The sequence below is a fragment of the Phodopus roborovskii genome, unplaced genomic scaffold (assembly GCF_943737965.1).
Source record: "Phodopus roborovskii unplaced genomic scaffold, PHOROB, whole genome shotgun sequence".
In the NCBI taxonomy this organism is placed as follows: domain Eukaryota; kingdom Metazoa; phylum Chordata; class Mammalia; order Rodentia; family Cricetidae; genus Phodopus; species Phodopus roborovskii.
Window position 1 is genome coordinate 1,099,174 of NW_026126517.1, and position 26,342 is coordinate 1,125,515.

The 26,342-nt window shown below is 49.6% G+C and overlaps 1 protein-coding gene across 12 annotated transcripts in view; it reads left to right on the plus strand.

Annotated features, from left to right (window-relative positions):
- Positions 1-26,342, plus strand: part of Dnm2 (dynamin 2) — a 165,511-nt gene that overhangs the window by 55,333 nt on the left and 83,836 nt on the right. For 4 of the 12 annotated variants that reach the window (XM_051196795.1, XM_051196790.1, XM_051196783.1 and 1 more), the window contains 11 exons: positions 370-508; positions 2,907-2,993; positions 7,331-7,401; positions 10,909-10,960; positions 11,765-11,776; positions 15,217-15,330; positions 20,037-20,146; positions 21,782-21,893; positions 23,343-23,507; positions 24,438-24,670; positions 25,645-25,896. In XM_051196795.1, coding sequence (XP_051052752.1) covers positions 370-508; positions 2,907-2,993; positions 7,331-7,401; positions 10,909-10,960; positions 11,765-11,776; positions 15,217-15,330; positions 20,037-20,146; positions 21,782-21,893; positions 23,343-23,507; positions 24,438-24,670; positions 25,645-25,896 — 1,347 coding nt within the window. Of the gene's footprint in view, positions 1-369; positions 509-1,895; positions 2,035-2,906; positions 2,994-7,330; positions 7,402-10,908; positions 10,961-11,764; positions 11,777-15,216; positions 15,331-20,036; positions 20,147-21,781; positions 21,894-23,342; positions 23,508-24,437; positions 24,671-25,644; positions 25,897-26,342 lie in introns of all 12 variants that reach the window. The other 8 variants (XM_051196787.1, XM_051196791.1, XM_051196784.1 and 5 more) reach the window with 4 other exon arrangements.

Genomic DNA, 26,342 nt, shown 5'->3' on the forward strand with positions numbered 1-26,342 from the left:
TAAGCTGGGCAGTGGTTGTGCACGCCTTTAATCCCAGCACTTGGGAGGCAGAGGAAGGCAGATCTCTGTGATTTTTGAGGCCAGCCTGGTCTACAAAGAGTTTTAGGACAGCCAGGACTGTTACACAGAGAAACCCTGTCTCGAAAACCACAAAACCCAAAAAACAATAAAGTGTACCTGGGTCTCTAGCATCCCAAAATCCTCAGGTTACTGTGAGGGCTCCCCAGTCAGGAACTTCAGGTGTCTCACTCCAGCTTTGATGGGATGGCCTTGTCAGGGACCTAGCCATGCTTAGAAAGTGGCTGACCACCCTTTGTTTCTCTCTGACTTATCTTTCCCTGCTTCCCCACTGGGTCTGGACCTTTTTAGAACTGGGCTCTTCACGCCGGACTTGGCGTTCGAGGCCATTGTGAAAAAGCAGGTGGTCAAGCTGAAAGAGCCCTGTCTGAAATGCGTGGACCTGGTTATCCAGGAGCTTATCAGTACAGTTAGGCAATGCACCAGCAAGGTACCGAACCCGCGGACATGGGGCCGCAGGCTTGGTATCAGGCCCCAGGTTACCTCATTTCCAAGAATCTTGACGGGATGGGAATGTGTCGGTCTGGACTCACTCAGAAGGGGGTGGGGAACACTGGGCTTCTGAGAATCAGCTAGAGTGCGACAGGCTTTCCTGGGACCCTGATACCAAGCCCAGCATGCATATGGTGGAATGGGGTATCATCTGGCTGTGTTGCTTTGCTGCTTGCTAGGGAAGCAGATCGGGGCTCCCTGCTTGTGCTGCTGGAGGCCAAGATCACTGAAGCTCCCCTGTTGTCCCCCTAGACAAATGACAAATGCCTAGCTTCTCTGGAATAAGTCACTTCTCTGCCCCCATGGCACTGGACAAAGCATAAAACTGGTGGCATAATGAGAGGCCAGGGCCCAGCTTAACAAAGCTACTTGGGCTCCTTAGTGGCTCTACCAGCTTTTGTTTTACCTTCTGCTGTCCTGTTTCATCCCCACCTCTCCCAGGTAAATCTGTATTCAATCTTCCTGGTCATGAAGACGTTCATGGGCAACTGTCTCCATTCCAAACATCCTGCCACAGTCTTCTGGAAGGGCAGTTTCTCAGCACAGTACACTTCTGCCAAGCAGTCAAAGTGTTGGAGGCGTGGGGGGTAGGGGGGAGAGGGCATCTGCTTGTAGGACCTCAGCGTCCCCAACTCTCTGAAATGAAAAAGAATTTCTGCTTGAGCTGCCTGTTCTACTGAGGCAAAGTCCTCATTTGCTCCCTCAGCTTCTCCAGTTGGAAAGTAAAGCAAAAGAAAAAAAGCAGAAAAACAGGAAGGACTGGGGTTAGAATAGGGTGAGTTTGTAGAGTACTTGCCTGGCGTGTACGAAGCTCGGGGTTCCATCCTTAGCATCACATGGACCAGATGTGGTGGTTCATACCTGGGATCCCAGTACTCAGGAGTTGGAAGTAGAAAGACCAGAAGTTCAAGATTATACTCAGTCATATTGCAAGTTGGATGCTGGCATATACTACGAGAGACCATTTTAAAAACCAGAACACAAGAGCGGCTGCTGATTGCTACCCTAGGGGCCATTGTCACAGGTGTGACCACTGGAGATTAGCTCACACACCTTTGGTCCTGTGATGACAGTGTCCTGTCCTGTAGCACTTAGCCTTCCTTGAACTGTAGACCAGCCCTCTGCTCTCCCAGTCCTTGCTGATCACAAGCAGCTTCCAAGACATGTGGGTGCAGGCTTTTCTGCGTGTGCACTAACCGGCTCATTCTTGTTTCTTCTTTCTCTTTCTCTCTCCATCTCCCGTCCTATGTGTGCATTTGTGCGTGTGGCCTGCACTACCCCTGGGTGTCTCTCAACCTCATCCCGCCCTTCTCCGCCTGACCCAGGACGGGGCTCTTCACCCCAGACATGGCCTTTGAAGCCATCGTGAAAAGACAGATTGTAAAATTCAAAGAGCCGAGTTTGAAGTGTGTTGACCTGGTGGTGTCGGAGCTAGCCACGGTCATTAAAAAGTGTGCTGAGAAGGTAACAGGCTTGTTCTTCCTGTCCCTCATCAGTTCCTACCTCGTCATCTCTTCATTGGCATCAGCCCTGAGCATCTGGATAGTCTTGCCTGGAGGAAACCCCTGCTGGGCACATTTGTCACCATCCCTACCTCAGCTGCCACCTGAAACTCTGATGGCATACCACACACATGCCCCCTTTTCAATTTTGGGGTCTGATGGAGGTACCTTTGACATGTCCAAGCACAGTTATTTTGTGAAGCTGTTTCTTCTCCTAGATCTCATCCCTTGCAACTACCTTGTTCACCTTCATGGTGTACCTTACAGAGCATTTAGCAGCATCTCTCCCCAACTGGGGAAGATGTACCTCCCCAACATGTGTGGCTTGGATAATGCACTGTCCCAGAGGGGGTCTTGAGGGTTGGCCACACGGGTCAAATTCACAGTGATCAGGGGACAGTTTCCAGCAAAGAGTTCCCTGAGCTTGATGACCCAGATGCTGTCTTTATTATCCTGGAGCAGGGCACCATGCTCATTTGAATGCTCAGTGAGGGCCATTACTTTGCCCTGCCTTCATTTAATGCTGGGCGGGAGGGGGATGTCTGGCACCTCTGGGTGACAAAAGCCTGTCACTCACTTTCTCTGCCATTTCCACCTCCAATCGCTAGCTTTGCGAAGCAGCTCTCAGCATGTACGGCCACTCTCCCCTTCCCCATTTCACCTACCCCTGATTGATCTGCTCTTGTCTCCCTGCTCCTGCAGCTGGGAGACAAGAGCAGGGTGGGAGCTAGAGGCCCCTCTTTCTTTCCCTGTTGCATCCTTGCACTTGGTTTATGTTCTCCCTGGCCTGGCCATGAAGGCCTTGCCAGCTCAGTCCTTGAACTTGTCCCCCAGCTCAGTTCCTACCCCCGGTTACGAGAGGAGACAGAGCGAATCGTCACCACCTACATCAGGGAGCGAGAGGGGAGAACCAAGGACCAGGTATTGTACCAGTTCGCTATTTCCTTTTTCATGTCTGTTCATGTCTAGGAAATATTGAGAGTATAGTTCTGTGAGGTTTTTTTTATTATTATTATTATTACAATTGTTTGTTTCAAGTGTGTTTTCCACAGTATGCATGTGGAGGCCAGAGGACATCTCTGAGGAGTTAGGATGCTCCTTCTCTCTTTATGTAGACCTTTTGGGGGGGTCAAACTTAGGTCACCAGGCTTCTAAGGTAAGCCTCCTCCCCTGCTGAGCCATTGTGCCAGCCCCCAAGGATGCACTCTGAGGTCTAGGACCACTGCTCAGTTGGTGTAGCACATGCCTAGCATGTGTAAAGCCCTAGTTCCCATCTCTAGCACCCTGTAAGCAGGGTGTGATGGTGCACGGCTATCATCCTACAACTTGGGAGCTGGAGGCAGGAGGACCAGAAAGTCAGTGCCATCCCTTGAAGCCCACCATTCTGGACTTCAAGAGACTTTGTGTCTCTTACCACCGCCCCCAAAAAGTTTACACCATCCCTATTGTTGGCCTGTATCCTGGCCTCTCCATCATATACTGAGCTGTATCCCACCATGGTTGTTCAGATGATGTTAATATCTTTGTGCAGCTACATATTAATTAGATTACTCTATGATGCAACTAAATCTTTGTTCATTTTCTAAAGACCAAGGTAGTTTCTTATTTGCCAGGGCTTTTCCCCACAGTGCTTTGGGGATACTCTGTGTGATTCTGATTTCTGACCCTGGCCCAATGTGTAGGGTCCATATGTCATCTGTGGTGGCATGGTTGGCTTTTTCCATTGTTGGGGCATTTTCTTTGGGGAATATACTGTACCTTTTTAAGGCTGCTTTTGCCTGTCAGAGGATGACTGGGAATCTCTGGAGGAGAGTGGACCTGCAGCCTTGCAGCCCCCTCTGCAGCAGAATCCCTGCTGTCCCTTTCCATATCCTGGGCTGGAGAAATGCCTCAATGGTTACATGGTCAGCGAACCTAGATTTTTGTTCCCAGCACAGGTAGCCTCACAACCATCAATGACTCCAGTTCCAGGGGATTCCATACCTACTTCTAATGTCGCAAGCAATGGGCATGCACTTGGTTGAACAGACAATAATCCTGACCTCATGAATATAAATATAAAATTAAATAAATATAATTTTGGGACCTCATTATAGGTGTTTGAATATAAACTAGTACAAGCATCTGTATTGTATCTATTTCTCTGGTGAGAGTTTCCCCACACCTTCATCGTTGATGATGGCAAAGAAGCTGGCTTCTTTGTCCTTAAATCTTTGTTTAGCACTGGGTATCTTAGATTAGCTTCTGTGGCCTGGGAGATGTGGGTTGGGTGCAGATGCCTTCTTTACAGTACAAATGGTCTAAAGCAGGAAGATCAAGAGTTCAAGGCCAGGCAGACTGAGTTGCACAGTGAGGTTGTCTCAAAATAAAACAAGGGCAGACCTCTTCCAGCATTCACAAAGCCCTGGCTTGTCCCTCCTGCCAGCTCCCAGATCTTTATGCAGAAACTTACTATTAATTATGAAAGCTTGGCCAATAGCTTAGGCTTGTTTCTATTGATTTACTTTCTGTCTCATGGCTTTATCATCTTTGCACTGCCCATGCTGCTGTCCTGTTTCTTCAGTCACTGTCTTGCAACTCTCCATCTTTTCCCTTCTTCCCAGCATCCTCTCTGTCCTGAAAATCCTGCCTTAGCTATTGGCCACTCACAGTGTACAAAAAAGATTTTTTTTTTCCCCCCAGCACTGGGTTCCACCCTGGCAGCGCCTCATGAACCTTTTAATGATACATGTGAGATTGCTTGGGAGGTAGAGACAGGAGGGTTAGGGGTTGCAGATCCTTCTTGGCTACATGGTGAGTTAGAGGCCATCTTGGGCTCCGTGAGACCCTGTCTCCAGAGAAAACAAACAGAAAGTAAAAATAATACACCAACAGAAGCATGAGCACTTATTGTTGGTTTCCATCATCACTCCTGAGGCTGCTGCTCTTTGTTGTATCCATATGGCCCCTGGTGTTCCACTGTGTACAGTGCCAGACTTCATCTCAGAGCTATGGGATGACAGCACTCAGGCCTTACAGAGCCAGCTTCAGGGACTCTGCACACAGCATCCATCCTTCCCCAGAAACCTCCTAGGTTTGTGTACTTTGTCTTGCTTATTAGTGAAGACCTAGAGGCACATTGACCAAGGGCCAATGGAAACCTTTTGGGGAACCAGAGCCCTTCTCCCCAGACTCTGATGGGAGCTAGGGTAGAAAGGTGCCTGAGCCAGTGATGTCCTGTCCAAACCAGGACCAGAAGCGTCCTAGCACACAGGGCTGTGATGGGATTGGCAATGGACTGTCCAAAAGTATCTCTGTTTGCCAGATTTGAGAGTGCAACATTCCCAGGCGTGGGTGTATGCACACATGCAGGGGATCCTGCAAATGTGACTGGGCTGTTAGTGTGTGTGGTGCTGGGTTCTGTCCTCATGCCAGGCAAGTAATCTACTTAACGCTGAACCAGAGTCCTAGCCCCACTTTTTTTTCTTAATTTATTTTATGGGAATGAATATTTTGTATGCATATGTATCACATGTGTCTCAGTTGTCTGTGCAGAGGGCATCAGATCCCCTAGAACATCTGAATCTCTCGGTTCAGGGACAGCCAGGGCTACACAGAGAAACCTTGTCTCAGAAAGGGGAGAGAGAGTGGAGAGAGGCACATTACCCACGCTAACTTGAAATCAGTGTGAATTTTTGGCTTTTTTACTGAAGAACTGCTTCTGTGGGGGTTCAAGTCTCAAAGAAGATGTGTGGAATAGGCAGGATGTATGACAGACAGACAGACACACACACACACACACACACACACACACACACACACACACACAGACTGGCACAATCTGAGGATGAGTCCTGATGGCTGCCATCAGTGTTTAATTGAAAAAAAAAAAAAAATACATCTTTTATATCCTATATGGGCATTGGTGTGGCTTGAGATCAGAGGTTGAGGAATCTAGCAACTTTTATCAAGCAGGAACTTTCCTCAAGCTCTAAGGGAATGGAGACCTTTATCCAAATGTCTGACCTCGAGAAAGGACTTCTGAGGAGCAGACGTTATGCTATAGTGTCTTAGTCTTACTATATGGGACAGTTCCCCTCATAACGTTCCCAAAAGGGAGAGTCCTGATCTCATACTCTTTTCCCATTATACCATAGCATTCTGACTTCTCTGTATTTATTAACTGAACTTTTGCCCTTAATGGCCTCAGGCTCCCTCAGGTTTGGGGTCTGAATTGTAGACATTTCATCCTCTGGGTCTGGTAAATCTCTAACTTTTCTCTCCTTGGTATAATTAGGAGGGCACAATGGGATTCCTGGTTCCATGGTGGCAGGGATTTTTTTTTTTTTTTCAAAGAATTACTTTGTTTAGAGAGGCTATCATTGTACATATTTTTATCCTCTCTCCCCAGACGGGTTTCTCTGTGTAGCTTCTTTGGAGCCTGTCCTAGAACTTGGTTTGTATACCAGGCTGCCCTCAGACTCACAGAGATCCACCTGCCTCTGACTCCAGAGTGCTGGTATTAAAGGCATGGGCCACCACCACCAAAGCCTGCACAAAAATTTCCCAAAGGGTAAGGCATTAATATTGAAGGCATTTCATTAGAAAGGAAAGTAAAAAGATGCCAGGTAAGTGTGGTCTGCAATGTCGAAATGCTGGAACTTAGTCAAGCAGCAATGGCCACCATGCTGTCCATGCCCGTTTTCATTCCATATAATATATACATGTATTGTTGTGTAACTGTGCTGCATGCATGCATGTGCTTTTCGGTTTGAAAGTAGCACAAATAAGATCAAAGGCTAGTTGGAAATCATAGTGCATTGTGACTACAAACTGACTCAGGTGTGTCTGAGTGGTAGAATACTAGCCTAGCATGTATAAGATCCTGGCTCCAACCCCAATAAAAGAGAAAAAGAAAGAAGATAATGAACCCCAATCCACATCCATAACTTAGTAGCATTAGGCCCCAGGTTGCAGGCCAGTCAGGAGCCAAAGGAAAACACCAGCTCTCGTGTGGGCTGGACCCATAACGACCACATTGGGCTACCAGGCACTGTTCCTTAGCCCAGTCTTCCTGTAGGGCTCTTTCCACCTGCAGATCTACCCTTGTGTTGGTGATCCAGCTTTCCTGTGGAACTCCTGCCTAGGAGAGTTATAGGAATGTAGCAAGTGTGCCTGCTGCCCTCTGCTGGGGGTGTGCGTGCGTGCGTGCTGCCGGTAAAGAAAACACTTGCTGATCTGTACTCTATACTCACAGCTACCCCTCTTTTCCTCTCTAGATTCTTCTTCTGATTGACATTGAGCAGTCCTACATCAACACAAACCATGAAGACTTCATTGGATTTGCCAAGTATGTACTTATACAGCCAGTGACATGGGCAGCATCCATTCCCACCCCTAGTACCAGAGTGTCTGTCTATGTGGTGGGAATGCTGGGCAAGGTGCAGAACTATTTGAGAGTGCCTTGAAGCTTTTTTTGGGCTAATCATGACTTCTGTCCTGGTCCTCACCCAGTAGGCTGTCTGTGGATATCTCAGGGACAGAATGGAGTTCTGTGGTCATTCTCATGGAAGAGGGCCCAGCCAGTTTCACACCCCTGCAAGAGTTCTCAGAGCCTTTCATGGGCCAACATATGTCCGAATCTTGGCCTTTTCACAATCAGAGCAACTCTCATACTGCTTTCCACTATAGATTTAAAACTGGATCCCTGGGCTACACCATGTAAAGCAGCTGTGGTATCTGTCATATTGGCCCTGGATCAACCATTAGCACTTGACCATCAGGGCAGACTTGAGTGCTACTGGGAGTGTTCTGGTGGTTCATGCAGGTTCTCTTAGCTGTGTGTAATAAGACACCACCGCACAGCAAAAGCCTTGTGTCCATATACTGCTGGTGTACTTCATGCTAGGCCCCCTGGTGGAAGTCCAGAGGGTGGCTGTAGGGCCTAACCTTAAAGTTCTGAAGACCTTGACATGGAGGGCCTGCTGGGCAAAAGGCTTAAACTGTGTGTCAGCACTCCAAGCTGAGTTAATGAAGCATCTGTTCTGGGTTGGGCACATGGAGCTGAGTGAAGTGAATGAATGATCAGAAGCCCTTCTCTGAGTACAGGCAGCCTCGGGCCCCAGCTGGGTCATTTCTTCCCTGGGGTGGGTTGCACCCAGGTGCTGGGGAAGGCAGCCTCTTAAGTGTTGCTCTCCCAGCTGTGCAAGTGCCCCCTGATTGGTTTCCTCACCTCAGTATCTCTGCTTCTCACACTTCATTCTCACAATCTCTCCTGTTTTTCCTTTGATCACTCCACTCCTTTCTCTGGATTCCCGGGCCTCCCCACTTACCCAGCTGTTACTATACTGAGGAGCTGGTCACAGGGTGGGTATTGCCTGCTGTGTGCCTTTTCCCTGATGTGTGACCTGGGGTGCCCTCCATGGGGGCTCTCAACCCTGTGGGTGGTGTTGCAGGAGCCCCTGGATTGTACCAGTCACTCTGAGTCAGGGCCCCAGCAGGCCTTGAGAAGAGGTTAGTGGGTTAGACTGAAGTGCCTGCCGATGGGGCAGTGAGTGGATGGCTGAGGGTAGCAGCAATCAGCATGAGGGTTAGACCTGAAGAGACCCTCCCACAGAAGTCATGACAGCAGTGAAGCAAGGGACTCCCGAGAGCTGGCAGCTGGGAAGGGGAACCAGGAGGCAGGCTGGGAGATTGAGATTACCTGCCATGGTTAGGGCCAGGGAGAGGTGTCACCATCTTTGCTGCTGTTTACAGGAGCCACAGAGCACTTATCATTGTAACAGCACATGTGAGGCCGTGTTACCACACAGCTCCACCATGAGTGGCAGGTTAGTTTAGTCAAGCCTCCTTTAGTATGGACCATGCTTCTTCATTTGCTTCATTCGTGTCCCAGGCTCCTGACTGACTCAAAACAGGACACACAGGAAAAGCTCTCAGGGCTGCTAATGTGGCCCCGTTGGTAGAGTACTTGCTTAGCATGCAGAAAGTTTAGCTCCAGATCAAAGGGACATGATAGTACACACCTGTCAACCCCACCATAAGAGAGGTAGAGTCAGGGCGATCAGTTCAGACTCATCCTCTCTGCTATATAGCTGAGTTAGAAGCCAGACAGGACCATGGGAGACCCTCCCTCAAAAGAGAAAAAGAAAAAAAAAAAAAAAAGATCAATAAGATGGCTTAGCAGGTAAAAGTGCTTGCTGTACAAGGACTAGTTAGATGTCCACATGCACAATGGTGTGTCTCTCCCAAAAAAATTAACAAAGTTTAAAAATAAAACCAGCTCTGGGATAATAATGTCAGGAAGAGTGCTGGGTGGAATTCTACATCAATTTAGTTTTCCAGTCCTTACCAATGTAGAATAAGGAGCCCATCCCCTCTAAACACACTCAGCATGTACAGCAGCCAGCGTTCCCAGGCTCTTGCTCCCTGTATAGACCACCTGAACTCACTAGGTAGCCTAGGCTAGGTACTCTGCCTGCCCTAGCTTCCCGCCTGCTGGGGTTACTGGCCTGCACTCTCTTAACTGCCACTTGAGCTGCACTCTCTTAACTGCCACTTGAGCTCAGCGGATTTGCACTGTAGGCAGAGTCTCAGAGTAGCCAGCAAGGAATGATGCTAAGCCATGTTGCTATCGGTATCTTCTGCAGTTTCCAGCTGGAGCAGTAAGATGGGGCTGAAGACATGGACACAGTAGCCAGGAGTACTGGCTGTTTCTACAGAGGATCTCAGTTCTGGTCCCAGCTCCCATATCAGGTGGCTAACAACCTACCTGCAACTCCAGCTCTAGGGGATCCAATGCCTCTGGCCTCCAGGAGCACCTGCACATATGTGGTGCACATAAATTCATGCAGGCACACATACTTTTGTAAAGGAGAAAAATGTAACAGAGAAGGGACAGGACACAGTTGTTTTCAGATGATTATGTAGTTGTTAGAGTATAATGTACATATCAAAACAAATATAGTGGCCTGCCTAGAGGGACTGGGCGCAGAGTGCTTCCCTGGCATACACAGATCTGTGCTCCATACCTAGCACATCATAAACCAGGCATGGAGGCGCTAGGTTGGTAAAGGCAAGAGGATCAGGAGTCAAGGTCATCCTAGGCTATACATAGGGTTGGAGGCCGGCCTGGGCTACTTGAGGCCCTATCTCAAAACAGATCACAAACCTGTAAACCTGATAGTGTACAATCCCAGACAAGCATATTTCTATCAGTTACTGGCCAGCCTAATCGACATAGTGAGATTCAGGACAGCCAGGGCTACATAGTTTCAAGAGAGAGAGAGGAAGAGGGAGGGAGAGGGAGTTAGAATTGCTGTGAGTCTGTGGGGGAGAGCGAACCAGCACGCATGAGGCCTTGCATTTGGTCTGCTACATCTCCCTTAAAAAAGTGAGGGGAAGAGTATGAGTGTTGATTAGGAACATTCAGAAACCAGTCCCTGGCTTGAGTCAGGACCTTTGGCCAGTGTGAGCCCCAGAGTTAAAAGGGCTTGTCATGAGCACCACTTCAAGACTAATGTAGGGTCAAGAGTGGGAAGAAAGCATGAAGAAGCCTCAGACCCACCTGGAGCCAGGACCCCATCCCGTTTCCCGTGCATCTTACCTGCTCTTTGAAGCTTTAGCTTCCAGTGGCTTGTGGGAAATAGCTGGTGCTTCTGGAAGCAAGGGTCAGCCAGATACATTTTTCTTGTTTCATGTGCTCTAGCTGTCCTCTGCATATAGGGGCCATGCCCTTGCCTCTAGCCTTACTGGGTCAGTGTGCCCCTAGGGAAAACTCCCTAGCCTGAGCTGCCAGGGCCTCCCTTTGCCTCCCCTCACATCTCATCTGAATGTGCCTTCTCTGCTTCTGTTACAGTGCCCAGCAGAGGAACACACAGCTGAATAAGAAGAGAGCCATTCCCAATCAGGTAGCTCCCCTGCCTCAGCTGTCATTCCTTCTGGGGACAGGAACGCAATGAGCCCTGTCACATCACTTGATATGGGAACTGACACCAGGCCAATCATTCTGTCAGCCTCTGGTCCATACAGCTATTAGGGCTGCGGCTCCCACAGGGCCTAGGGGACTAATTCCAACACCAAAAAGCCTCGTCTGACATCTAAGGTGAAAGTTAGAGTTGACCCTTAAAGCCAGGGGATTGACGTGTAAGCAAGCAGCTTGTGTTCCCAGCTCTTGGCCCCAGGAGTGCATTAGGCAAGTAGGAGCCATGGACGATGGCTTCAGGGGCCTTGCATATTTATGAATGGCATCATAAATGCCAGTGTAACGTGTCTAGTTAGGCTTTTTCTATCCACTTTCTGCCACTGTTCCCCAGTCTGCTCCCCATGTCAGGCTGGGGTGAGGGTGGGGTGCTGTGCTATTGTATCTTGCACGATTTAGAGCCAGATTGGGGAGAAATGTAACAATTGCATGATTTTGAATTTTTTTTTTTTTTTTTTTTTTTTTGCGCTTGCCATAGGTAGTACATATGTTGTTGCTTTTTTTTTTTTTTTGAAAAAGATAATGAATTAAACATTAACACCGTGAATATAATTAATAGCATGTAATTGTTTTTTTTTTCTTTTTTTTTTTTTGCTGTTTTTTGTCCCTCTGCTCTTCTTTCTCCTGTCATTGTGCTATCCCTGCTTCCTCTCCATCCCTTCATGCCCCTTCCATCTCTCCTCCTCCTACTCTTTCTTGATTGACCCACAACCCTAACGTTACATTCTCAAAGGGGGAGATCTTGGTAAGTACCTGCTTAGTGTGGTAGCTAACTTAGAGAATCTAGTAGTAAAGGAGGCCCATCCTTCACCCTCTACTCAAAAAAAAAAACTAAAAAATGAACTAACCTGGGAGCCACATGTCACTGCTGTCACTGGACCTTCTTGTCCTGGGTACCTGTTGCTCTCACACAAATACTAACCCAGTTGCACCTTTCTGGGAAGCCCACTCCTCTGGCTGGTTTGCAGCAGGTTTTCCTGGTGTCCTATAGTTCAGAGATGGCAAATACGCAGTTCACACAGCCTCCATCCCCCCCCACCCCCAGCTTCCTAGCCATGGAAAATTTTGTTCGGATCTTGCTGGAATTCATTCTTGCTGCTACCCACTCTTACCTTTCTGCCTTCTGTGCAGATATCACTGACTGGCCAGAGCATGTTATTAGTACATGCAGACATTTGCCCTTTGTGTGCTGGTGGCAGACATGACTAAATGTTCAAACACTCTTTTCCTGTGATTTTTCCTCCACAGTGAGCCTGGGCTGCCCCAGACTTGCTAATCAATCCTGGCATTCTCTCTTAATATGCATACTATCAGCTCCCCATTCTATAACTGTTGTGGCTGATTGTAGTAATTTTTTTCTTTTAAATTCTCCATGTGATATCCTACTCCTGTGCCCATGATGGGTACAAGTAATCAGGTTGCCTATAGCCTACTGCCTCCATGGCAGATAGGATGATCAGTATGGACATTCAGCTCTACTCTCCCACGTTTCTTAGCCTTTGTCTGGGACAGACATCACTAATTGATCCCAACACTTTTTTCTGCTATGTTCAGAATTGTTGCCATTCTCCTCTGGGCAGCTCCCACCAGTCAGTTGGTGTATATCGTATTTGCCATCCTAGCTGTGGATAACTCATCTTCCCTTTGCACAGGGGCTGGGAGCAGGGGTGTCAGAAGGGGGAGGCCCAGCCTCATTGAGAGCTGACTATAGGTGGAGGTACTCCCTGCGGGCAACTTGGCCCCTAGCCCTGGTAGGCCCCTTTCTCCGGAACGTTCTGCTGCCACTACTGCCCTCTGCAAAGATATTCTTGGGGTTTGGAGCCTTTGCAAAGGTTGAGCCAGTTCTGTGCCAGTGGTGGGTCTTTGATGGGCCTGGGTCCTGGCCAAAGCAGGCCAGCTCAAAGTTGAAGCCTGGGCCAGTGTTAGAGAAGAGGGGCCAGGGACTACATCATCCCCTCAGGTCCAGAGCAAGTCAGTCAAGTACTGCTTCTTCCTCTAGCCCAGGTGGTGATGGCCATTGTTCCTACTTGATTCCGTCCTCCTGGCCACAGAGCCATGTGCAGTCACAAGGCCATGACCATGACCATGACTGGTCATTGCCTCTGGGTGCCCAAGTCATACTTGATCTTCCAAATGATCTTCACCCAGGGAAGAGACCATCATGGCTCCCACTGAGCTCACCTTGCTGCCCAAGCCACCAGGATGGGCCTTCTCTCTTCTCTGTGCCTGCATGCCTGTTCCTGTGTACCCTAGAAATGGGAACCCTAGCTGCCTTTCCTGTTGCCACACCTCTCTCCTGCTTCCTTCTCCCCCCAAGCTCTTGGGTAGGGCTATGACCTGTGTTCCTAATCTGCCTTGGAGATGAGGAGACACAGCCTTCTCTGTTCCATGGAGTCAGCCTGTGTCTGTATTCATAGAGCAGGGGTTTTGTCTCAGACTGCATTGGGTTGTCCACACAGGCAAGGGGCTGGAAGGAAAGGGTGCCTTGGGGCCTCTTGCTAGCCCATAGTGGAGGTAGCTGGGCCAAATATCCAAGTAGACACACCTGTTATGCAGGAGTTCAGAGACCCTACCATGTAGGATTACTCTTCTTGGGGTACAGTGTCAGCTTGGGCCTGTTTCTCTCCCTTGGTTGATGTGTGGTGACTGAATCTAAGTCTAGTAAGCTCTTCACACTGGGCTAACACTAAGTGAAAGGGCCTCTGCCCATCTCTGGCAGACAGAACACAGCTACAGGATCCCAGCCCCCCACCCCCACCCCTTGAACTGAGTAAAGCAATCGGCCCTGCCAACCTCACAAGCCAGCCTAGGTGGCCTGGGCTCAGGGGTGCTGAACCTCTAGAGCTGAGCCCAGACCATTTTGGAATGAATCAATATGTCCCTAGCATGGGCAACATGCCCTCCCTGGGCTTCTAGACATCTCTAGGGGGTCTGTGGCCTCTTGACATCCTACAGAGGGAGAAATCTGTACCCTCAGCTTTAGTGAGGGATATCAAGTAGCAATTTATGCTATTCCCAACCTAAGAAGGGACTTGGGTAGTTTTTAGGAATCCCTGAAATTTTAGTGGCCTCTGTAGCCTTCATGGTCTGTGGCTTGGAGCCCACATGTGTCCACTGTAGCAGGATAGGTAGACACAGGCCTTGTTTAGATTGGGCAGCTCTGGAGGTAAACAGAATAGGGAAGGGGAAACCTCAGCTCCAGGCCCCAGACTAGTGCCTAGAGAACCTGTTTTGGGTTCTTCTACTACATCCTACCTGGGAGCCCCAACACCAGTGTCCCCAACTGTCAATGGCTGTGCACAGCACATGCTCTGCAGCCTGGCTCGTCTGTTGCTGCCTTAGTCCCATGCATCCCTTTTGCCACCTCTGTACTTCCCGCTCTCCCCAGAATCCCCAGGTCAGGAGGTGGGGGGCTCAGGCCTACATGTGCCTCCGTGTCCCAGGGATCACGGGAACATGAAAGCGTGCCCCCCCACCCCCCAGTCTGCCTGCGCCTAGCAGTCAGTTGAGTTCCCAGGCTGGCCTTGCTGCTGTTCTCCATGCAGATGACAGGTAGGGCCCAATGAGTCCCTTTCATGGAATGTCTCCCAGCCCAGACACATGAGTTGTCATGCATAGAAAAGCATGCTCACTGTACTTGAAGTTAGCTGGGACACAGGCTCTCTGCTGTTTCTGTCCCCAGCCCTCTGAGTGCACTGGTCACCTGCTCACAGAAGAGCTTGTGTGAATGGGCCACACCTTTGTGGGTCAGACCCAGAAGGAAGTGACAGCCATCAAGGCATCTCTCCTTACATTGTCTGACCCAAGAAAGGGCAGTTATTTAATGTCACGTTCCACATGACCTATCCCCAACCCCCAGTCCCAGCCTCCTGGCTTTAGCCCCTTGCCATTCCTAGGACACACATTTTGTTTTGTATGTCACTGAAATCACTCCAGCCACAGAGGGGCTTCTAGGGTCCCAGCTCTCAATTTCATCCCCAGACCAGGGTTTTGCTTTCTATCCCTCATCTTCATCCATCCCCACGCCTGTCCCAGCTCCCAGCTGGGATTGCTTGGGCTGATATGGAGCTAGGACCCTGGCTTGGTGCTGGAGGTATGCCTGTCACAGAACCAGGCTTCCATCTTTACTGGGGGGGGGGAAGCAGCAGGGCTGTCCTCCCTGCTAAGATGAATCCTCCCCATCAGGTGATCCGCAGGGGCTGGCTGACCATCAACAACATCAGCTTAATGAAGGGCGGCTCCAAGGAGTACTGGTTTGTGCTGACAGCTGAGTCCCTGTCTTGGTACAAGGACGAGGAGGTAAGTAGTCGGGGACAAGGGTGGCCTGATGAGGTGAGAGAAGGAGGTGATTCCAAAATCGATCACCCTTGGCCAGCACTCATTTGTCCCCTCAGTCGCTTGTGAAGAGGAGTTTATAGTCAGGCATGGAGATATGCTGAGATCTCTGCCCTAGGAAGGAGAATAAGCAGCCTGGAATGTGTGGTAAGTTCCAGATTTGTCCAGGTTACATAGAAAGTGCCTGTCTCAAGCCCTCCACCCCCTGCATGGGGGACAGACAGTTCAGTGTCCTGCCACAGAAGACCTGACTGTAATCCCAGAGCCTATGTGAAAAGGAGGTGTGCTCATAGTCTCAACAGGTGAGGCAGACACAGGGCCTGCTGGCCTGCTAGGCTTGATTCCTTGACACTTTACAGGCAAATGAGAGGTCCACCTCAAGAAACCAGAGGGTAACACCTGAGAAATGACATAGGAAGTGGTTCCCTGGCTTCCACATACATACACATGTGTATGCACCTACACATACAAACGTACACCTACACAAAAAAATAAAAAAAAGAGAAAGAAATCAAATGGGAGTATAGCTCAGTAGGTAGATCTGCTTAGCACACAAGAAGCCTTGTGTTCCATTCTCATTGAGCATCACATAAACCAGGTATGGTGGTACAGTACATGCCTATACCATCACTCAGGATCAGGAGTTCCTGGCCATCCTTCAGTAGGGAGCTAGTTCATGGGTAGCCTGGAGTCCATGAAACTTTACTGTGCATATACTTCTCTATGAAGGGTGAACCCTGGCCTGAGTTCCCTACCACTGTTAGGGGGACTGAGGTGCTGTTCCAGACCCAGGTCTCACAGAGGACCCTGATCCCAGCATGCACTCTAGTGGTTTATATAAGCAGTCACCTCTGTAGGGTCTTCTAGCCACTATATAGGAGGGATCCCACCACCATCACCACCACATGACTAGCCTCATGTCACAGACTATGGAAAGGTACCTGTGGGGGAGAGGGGAATACCTGTCCCCTGAGTTCAGACCTTTCCCACACCCAGGCCAGATATGTTTATTCAGGAGAGTTTGAAGATGACCTCTGGCTTCCCTTTCCCATGAGGCTTATTTCTGGTATCTCTAAGCCTCTGGGACTGCAGACACCTCCTGATGGCCATTGGTGTAGATCCAATTACTCCTCAGTGGCTGAGGTGGTGTGGTAAGGGTTGGCCTTTCACCTTCTCTTCCATTTCTTAAGTTTCACATTGACGTGTGTGTGTGTGTGTGTGTGTGTGTGTGTGTGTGTGTGTGTGTGTGTGTGTGTGTGTGTGCAGTATTTATATGCCATGGTATACGAACACATGGTGGTCAGAGGACAGTTTGTGGCGGGCGGCTTCTCTCCACCATGTTGTCAGGCATCAAGCCCGTCCACTGGGATATGTCACTGGTCCCAGGCGCTTTTATTTGTGGGGATTCTGATATTGTTTTGGTGTTTGTATATGTTTTTACATTTTTATATGTATGGGTGGTTTGCCTGCATGTCTGTCTGCCATGTGTGTACAGTGCCCTCAGAGGTGAGAAGGGGGCATTGGATCTCCTGGGAATCGAACCTCTGGAAGAAATCACCCTCCTGATTCTGTTTTTAAGACTATTTTATCTGTTGCTATTACTGGATTTACCCCTCTTTCTGCTCCTATATCTGTGAGCTTGGTGACAGCTGCCTCAAGGATGTTCAGGGATCCCGGCTTCACAGTGCCCCCTGGAGAGTCCAGGATAGCAACCTGGCCAGCTTTCCTATGTAGCACATCAATGTTGAGTTTCTGGGTTCTAGCTTTGGCACTCTTTAAGAAAAGCAAGCTGACAGCTGGGCAGACCAGGGGTATGTGTGTGATCTTCCAGGGTCCCGTGATGGAGATGCCATTGCCCAGCCCTGGGCCTAGCTGACAAGACAAGTATTGAGAATTTCTTTTCCTTTGCTGGGAAGGACCATGCACTCAGGCCTCACTGGAGACTAGCCCTCTGACAGGGCTACACACCAGCAAGAGCAGTGAAAGGAGCCCTGTGTACTGAAGATAGAGCAAGCTGGGATCCAGGCACTATGGATCCCAGCTTGCTTTCACCACTAAGGATGCTGGCAGGGCCCTCAGCATCGCAGGTAGCAGCCATCCCTGAGAACTAGACCACTCTTGTAGACAAACCTTTTCTTTATTTTAGGAATAAAAAAAGAGAACAGTGCCAATTGAAAGCAAAGAGAAAGGGCCAGTTCAGCTGAGGACATCCCTCCCCAGCCCTAAGGCTCTCAGTCTCAGGGCTACTTTTCCCACCCTCCTCCCAGAATCTTCCCTGTTGGAGACAGCAGCATAGAGGGCAGCACTCACCTCAGGTCCTCTGTTCCCACTGCTGGCCCACACCCAATGTGCAGGCTACTGTATATATCACAGCCTCCTAAACAGCTAGTCTGAACAGTGGGATGGCGGGGGTGGTAGTTTAGCCCTCAGCGTTACCACTGTGCAGGTTAGGGAGCCTCTGCTTCTCCCAGGGTCCTTCCTTCATCGTGGCAAAGGCCACGGTGACTGGCTCACATCTGGAAAAGTTGGGGTTTTCAGGAAATCTGAAGACAGGCTAGAGGAGGGCTTGGGTTGATGGCCCATGCCACACAGGAGGAGGTCCCTGTGCAATTGTGCATTCTGCAAGCAAGAGCATGCGTGTACTTCTGCATGTGCTTGTGACTGAGACGGCAGCCGCCTGATCCTGGGCAGAATCATATATAAACAGTTCCAGATGTGGCAAGCCTGGATGTCTGTGACTCAGTTACTTGGCCCTGGCCTGCTTGTGGAAGGCTTCCTGCCTCATGACACCAAAGGGTGCAGACCACAGAGTTACTCTGGGACTTATCCCTAGGGAAACAGAAGCTCCCCAGCTTTGTTTCTTATAACCAGGCACACTTGAAGGCTGCCCTTCCTGTTTGGAGCTCTCAGCTTATAGGGCACATGTGCAGGTTATCTGCTACGCCTTCTGTGGCCACAGTCCCTCTGCTTCTGCTCCATTCAGGCAGTCAGGTGAGGTCAGTCCTGAGCAAAAACAGGAAACCTGGAGTCAAAACCATCTTCCCCATGATGAGACTCAGTACTCCTCTTGACAGGTGAGGAATGGGCACAGAGGAAAACCAACTTGTCCTAAGACACACAGCTCTGGACAAGCAAAGTTTAACACAAGTACTCATACAGTTTTCAGGCTGGCCCCGCCCATCCCCTCCCCTTTCAGCACTATAGCTGCTTAATTCAGAGATGTTATTCCAAAAAGCTTCTTGAGAAAGAGTCATGAAACATGGCTGGGATGCAAACTATGTGGGGAAGAGTACTTACACTACAGAATGGGGACCTGAGTTCACATCCCCAGACAGGAAGATGTCTGGGACTTTCTGGCCAACATCCTAGCTCCAGATTTAGTACAGGTTTAGCTTGTCTCAAGGAAAGATGTTCAGGTGTGGGCCTAAGGCTAAGGCTCAGTTGTTAGAGCTTTTGCCTAGCATACACGGAGGCCTGGGTTCCATCCTGTACTGCAAGACCTAGGTATGATTGGTGGCTCGGGCCTCAAGTTCATTACAGCTCTTGAGAGAAGACAGGAGGATCAGGAATTCAAGGTCATCCTCAGCTGTATAGCAAGTTGGAGGCTAGCCTGGTCTATGCGAGACTTTGTTTTTATTTTGATGTACAAAAATAATAAATAACCTACAGCCTTACTTAGGTTACATAGTGGCCAGCTTCCTACTCTGAGTACATGTAAAAGGAAAGGGTCTGGGAGTGGACCAATGTGGCTTTGGCTTTGGCTACTGCTGCCAATCAGCAGTACAGAGACTAACTGGCACAGGCCTATCGTTGCTGCCCCCTGGGATGCTGGAGCAGGAGGCTTGGGACTTACAGAAGGCCTGGGAAACTTAATGAGAAGTAGGAAGGCTGCTACCCGAGTAGATCAGCAGTGGGTGCTTGCCTGTGAGTGAGTCCTGGGTTCCAGCTCCAGCATTGCCAGAAAGAAAAAGAGCACTTGGGTTAGCCACTAGCAGTGCTCGCCTGGCATGCAGGAAAGTCGGGGCTTGACTCCAAGCATGGTTACGAGAAAGACGGTGACTCACAAAGCCAGTAACACTTCTATGGCATTGGTGCTCCAGCATCAGTTTCCTAGTTCTGGCATCCAAGGGGGCCTCTCAGTCCTTCAGCCTTCCTCCCTGTGAGTGGAACTGTCACCATAACTCAGTGGCATGAACCAAATTGTAGCTGCTGACTCTGTCAATTCATCCAGAAGTGGGGAGGACCACTTGGGAATGAGGAGTGTTCACATTACATGTGGAGTTGGAGCTGAGCAGTTTGAACACCCGCTGCGTGTGTTCTCTAGATGAAAAATAAAACTGGCAGGCATCCATCTGGGAACTGCTAAGTTAGATAGGTGGCAGGTGATCATCTAGGTCATAAGCATGCTGTCTATAGTAGGGTGACAAGGGGTTAGCCCTAAGCTCCCTTCTGGTCAGAGACCTTAATGAGGAAGGGGGCAGGAAAGGTATTGAGATAGGGACATTTTGGACAGAGACCTTGGACACAAGGCCCTGGAGTTTTGAGGGGACATTCAAGTAAATAAAGGGTGACAGAGCTTTCAGCAGCAAGTTAGGTGTTGGCAGCAGTTTGCAGGTGATTGCAGGCTGTGCCCTGTCAACCTAGGTGAGGCTTCTGCCCTCTCTCCTCAGGAGAAAGAGAAGAAGTACATGCTGCCGCTGGATAACCTTAAAATTCGGGATGTGGAGAAGGGCTTCATGTCCAACAAGCATGTGTTTGCCATCTTCAACACAGAGCAGAGGTGAGGAGCCTGCGGGATCCCCGGGAGACCCGAGTGGTCAGTAGCCTTGTTCACTGGTTTCCAGAGTCCTGAGCACTCACTCTTGAGTCCTTGCCCCAGGGTCGCATCTTGTAGAAAGGGATGCAGTTGAACTGTTGTAGGAGTATTTCTGTGCACTGGAGGTGAGAGACAAGCACTATAAACACAGACGATGGAATGAGCGTGAGGACCTCAGGCTGACCCTCCCACACCCCCGGGAAGAAGGCTGGCACGGTGTTGGGGAGGCGGAAATGGGAGGCCCCAGTGGTCACCAGCCAGCTACTTTAGCCAGTTCTGTAAGCTTCAGGGCAATGAGGCAGACCATGTCTCAAAGAGGAGGGTGCACTTTAGAAAGTGAGGAAGGTGACCTAGCCTCTGCACACACATGCACACACCCATGCTCACAAACTTGCCCTGGCCTCATTCCTCATGTATAGAGACCATTCAGTGATGGAAGCTGGCATGTGGCTCAGTGGTAGAGTGCCTGCCTAGAATCTCCCAGTGAGTCTGGAGGTGTGGTACAGTGAGCTGCTAAGATGGTTCAGAGAGTAGAAAGTGCAGTCCTGGTGACCTGAGTTCAGTCCCTGGAGTGTACATAAAAGTGGCCTTCTCGAATGGACACACACACACCATTGTAATAATTGAACAAGAAATTTTAAGCTATTGTTTCGGGCTGCCACACTAGGCAGTGCAGGTCGAGCATATTTCTGCTGTGGTAGGAAGTTCTGGTGGGCATGGTTGCTGCGCTTTTCCCTGCACACACCTCAGTGGGAGCTCCCGAGCCAGAGCAGGGTATCATGAGATATACCCAACATGGGACTGGTGGACAGCCATCCCTGCAGAAGAACAGGAAAAGGGGTTAGGCATGGTAGCAGGAGGCAGAGGCAGGTAGATCTCTTAAATTTGAGGCTAGCCTAGTCTACAGATAAAGTTTAAAGATTGCCACACAGGGAAACCCTATCTTGAAAAAAACAAACAAAAAGCACTGAAGGGAATGAGTTCAAGTTCATTGCTCAAGCCCATCACTGTGAGGACAGCAGGAGCCTGAGACTGTTGGGCATGCCACACCCCTCAGAAACAGACAGGTGCTTACATGCTCATTCCTCTACTACAGGGGCTGGATTCCCTCCCTGCCCCTGCTCAGGGAGTGCACCGTGTCATGTGCCACTCTAATGAATGGAGACAATACTCCACAAGGGGGCAGTCCCTATGGGTACTCCTCCCAGGCGATCCCAGGTTATGTCAAGGTGATAATTAAAGCCAGCTGGCACAGAGAAGAAATGTCTGACCTCAGGTACCAGGTTGGAATGTCAGGCATGATGGCACACACCTCTAATCCTAGCACACAGGAGCCTGAGGCAGGAAGTTCTAAGTTTGAGGCTGGCTTTGGCTGTGTAGCAAGCCCTGCCCTATAAATAGCAAGCTGTCAACACTTTTATACATTTGTTTGATCTGATGGTCGTGTGTGCATATGGTACTTGGAATGTATATGATCCTTTAGCAACTGGACTGAGGAGGGTACTAGACCTACCTTTATGCCCAGATCAAGCACAGAGACATACCCCATCCCCACCCCCATGCTTTTAGTAAACAGCCAAGTCCCCTTCTATCTCATAGGAATGTCTACAAAGACTTAAGGCAGATCGAACTGGCTTGTGACTCCCAGGAAGACGTGGACAGCTGGAAGGCTTCGTTCCTGCGAGCTGGGGTCTACCCAGAGAAAGACCAGGTGAGGGTCTACCTTCCCTGTGTAAATGACATACCAGAGGCTGCCTGGGAGAAAGGACCAGTCACTTCTAGCCATAAGCATCAGTCAGCCTTTCCTTGCTGTGGTAAAAATAGCTGTCAGTCAATGGTGTAGGTGGTGAGGTGCTTGCAACACAAGCACAAGGGCCTGAGTTCAATACCTAGAACTACATAAACAACATCCAAGTGTGGTAATTTGGGGGAGGCAGGGAGAGGAGAACAGCTAAAGCCCAGGGTCACATCAGTGACCCCCAGACCCTGGTGAAGAGACTTGTCTCAAAAAGTAACCCTGATCTCAAAAAACAGGCTAATCAATGAGGGGCCAGGAAGATAGCTCAGACAAAAAGTACCTGCTGTGTGTGAAGAAAATCTGTGTGTGCCCCAGATTCAGAGATGTCCATAGACAGACAGACAGACATTTTGAAGTAGTAAAGATAAGTCAAGGAACGACCCATCTGTGTTGGGATACACACACACACACACACACACACACACATACATAAAAACAGCTTGTAGGAATGATACATACACAAATCAATAAATACCGGATACATAACAGCAAAGGGAAAGGTGTTCTGTTTGGCTCCTGGTTTTAGAGAGCTCAGTGCACAATTACTTGGCCCCATGTGCTTAACCTATCTATTATGGGGCCCAGAGGCAGGAAACAGAGGGGAAGATGTGAAAGAGCTGGGGCCAAGGTATCGCCAGGCTTTAGTGACTTACTTCCTCCAGCTAAGCCAAACTTAGGAAGTTTCAAGAGCTCCAGAAATATAGCACTGTTGTTTTAGAGAGATGGCACAGAAGATAAAAGCACTGGCCACTCTTCCAGAGGACCCAGGTTCAGCTCCCAGCACCCACATGGCAGCTTACAGCTGTCTGGAACTCCAGTTTCAGGGGATCTGACACCCTCTTCTGGCCTCTGTGGACACATGCATACACATGTCATATACACATACCAGCACTGATGTACATTTAAATAAAAAATAAATCAGAATTTAAAATCTTAAAAAATATAGCAAAACTAGCTGGAGCCCAAGGTACCAACACCTGAGCCCTTGCATCCATAGTCAGACCGTAACACAGGACACGCATTGTTTGTCAGTAGGGTTCAGAAGTTCTCTGGCACAATCTATGGCCTGGAAGGCAGGTGGACTTGGGACTCATCTGCCTTGTTTTCTTCTTTTCCCCCCGTCCTTGAGGTAAAGTCACTACAGAATCCTGGGCACCCAAGGGGACATTGTGTTCCCATCCCCTAGGAAGAGTCCAGCCTGGCTTTAACCAGTATACTCCAGCATAAACCACCTAGTCTAGCAGGGCTGTCAGGAACCCACTGGAGTGGGTTGGTTGTCAGCAGGGAAGGCACATAGTTCCCAAGAGTTGGGACTCAATTACAACTGTTCAGTGATGCCCATCTCCTCTGTGTTCCTTGCAGGCAGAGAATGAGGACGGAGCACAAGAGAACACTTTCTCCATGGATCCACAGCTGGAACGGCAGGTGGAGACCATCCGAAATCTGGTGGACTCATATGTGGCCATCATCAACAAGTCCATCCGTGACCTCATGCCAAAGACCATCATGCACCTCATGATCAACAATGTGAGTGGCAACTTCCAAGTCAGTCAAGGGTAGCTGAGGCTCGGTGGGTGGGGACCCAGCCGCAGCACCACCAAAACCAGGCATGTTGCAGTACACCAGTCAACCAGACGGGAGGATCAGAAGGTAAAGGCACTTGCCCTGGGACCCACTCCACAAAAGCTGTCCTCTGACATGCACACATGCACAACACAGAGTAATAACACGGAACATTATGCCAGCACTTGGGCTGCAGAGGCAGGTGGATCTCAGTGAATCTGAAGCCAGCCTGGTCTACAAAGCAAGTTCTCCAGGGCTGTTACACAGAATCCCTGTCTCAAAGAACAAAACATAAGTAAATAATGACATTAATTTAAGAACAAATTAGGGGCTGGAGAGATGACAGCTAAGAGTACTTGACTGCTCTTCTAGAGGTTCTCAGTTCAATTCCCAGCAACCATATGGTAGCTCACAACCACCTATAATGGAATCTGATTCTTTCTTCTGGTGTACTCGAAGACAGAGCACTCATGTACTAAAATATATGAATAATAAATCTTTAAAGAAAACAAAAACTTAATTTTAAAATAAGTTCTGCAAAGTTAGAACAAGTTGGTTTGTTGGGGTGGCTTTTTGTTTTTGTTACTGTGGTTAGTTGGTTTTTGTAATGTTGGGGATTGAACTCGGCTTGGTGCATGTTCGGCAAACACTGGATTATTGAGCTGCACCTCTGCTTCTTCACTTGGGAAGCTACACCCCTATCCCCTCACTGAGGGATTCTAGGCAGGGGCTCTACAGCTGAGCCACACCCCTGCTTTTCTCACTGGGGTATCGATTTTAGACAGAGAGCTCTATGGCTAAACCTCAGCCTGTGACAGGTGCTTCTCTAGTCACATTAGGCTCCTGAGTTCTTGGCTAGTGTATGGATCTGACCTCTCCCACCATTGTCCTCAGACAAAGGCCTTCATCCACCATGAGCTGCTGGCCTACCTGTATTCATCAGCAGACCAGAGCAGCCTCATGGAAGAGTCAGCTGAACAGGCTCAGCGGCGGGATGATATGCTGCGCATGTACCACGCCCTCAAGGAAGCACTTAACATCATTGGAGACATCAGTACCAGCACCGTATCCACGCCTGTGCCCCCGCCTGTTGATGACACTTGGCTCCAGAACACCAGTGGCCACAGGTCTGGAAGGCAGTTAGTCTCCCCTGTGCCCATACAAGCTCAACCCTTCTGGTTCCCTGAGCCCCATCAGGAGAGAGGCCCCAGCTAAAGGAAGGGCAGGGCCAAGAGTCTATGTCTGAATGTCACAACATAGGCTTTAGCACCTGTCCTTCCTAAAGCCACAAGGAGAGCCATGGCTCCTAAAGGCCAATCTGAGCCAGATCCTTAGAGTTAAAAAACACACACATCCTAATTCCCCACCAGCCCTTTTACTGTCTAGTGCTTTCTCCACAGGTTAAATCCAAATAGAAACCAAGAGCAAGAACTTTTGGGAGGGGGGTGAGGGGAGGGAACTGAAGAAATGGCTCAGAGGTTAAGAGCACTAACCAGAGGTTCTGAGTTCAATTCCCAGCACCCACATGGTGGCTCACAACCATCTATAATGAGACCTGGTGCCCTCTTCTGGCCTACAGGAGTACATGCAGGCAGACTGCTGTATACATAATAAATAAATACATCTTTTAAAAAATGTTCAGGGACAGTTACCACATGGGTTGGCCTCCTAGAATATAAAGAAGGGCACAGGGGAAGCTTTAGGAGAACCTAGGACTTCATGGGCCTCAAGATGGGAAGCATGGACTAGAGACATCTAAGCAGTCCCAGTCAATGGAATGTCAGTGCAGTGAACCCACTGAGACTTCAGAAAGGCCAGAGCCCAGACCTGGGAAGATTCAGGTCTCTAGGTCCGGGGGAACAGGGCAGGCAGGACCTTACATACAGAGGCAGAGAGCCACACCTGTGTGGGGACCAGAGCTGGGCTCTGGAAAGGTCTTAAGCTGTCTGGACACGTCTGCCCTCGGAGCTTTACTGTCAGGGACAAAAGAACCCTCAGTAATTTGGAACGGTGTGGTCCGCAATGTCTCTGCCCCCATCTCAGTCCCTTACAGTGGGTGTTCACAGTATCCTCCAGACTAGAGCCTCTCTCTCCTCCACAGCCCCACTCCACAGCGCCGACCTGTGTCCAGCGCGCATCCACCAGGCCGACCTCCTGCAGTGCGGGGTCCCACACCAGGGCCTCCCCTAATTCCTGTGCCTGTGGGGCCGGCAGCCTCCTTCTCGGCACCCCCAATCCCATCTCGGCCTGGACCACAAAGTGTGTTTGCCAACAATGACCCCTTCTCAGCACCACCTCAGATACCATCTCGGCCAGCACGGATTCCTCCTGGCATTCCCCCAGGAGTGCCCAGGTAAGACCTTTGTGGTGAGTTTGACTCCCTCCTTTCTGATGACTTCCACTGTAGCCCCAACAAGACAGGGTCGCACAGGCATTCCTGCTTATGTGCTGAGAAACTGAGCCCTGGAGGGGCTGACTCCAGGGCTCCTGGCCTGTCCACTAAGCAGCAAGTTACATGTCCCCCTAACCCTAGGCACTATGCCACTGAAGCCTGGTGAGCCAGGTTCTGGCCTCCATTTCTGAGGTCCAAGTTGGGCAGGGAAGTGGGCAAGATGACTCACCTGGTAAAGGTGATTGGCACCAAGCCTGGAGACCTGAGTTCAGTCCCCAGGGACCCTTCTAGTGGAAGAGAACTTGCCTGTGGTAACCAGGCAAGCAAATGACATGGGGACACCAGGAAAATGCCTGGATTTAACATATTCCTTCCTGGTGCCCCAACTCTGGGAGCAGTTTGGGGTG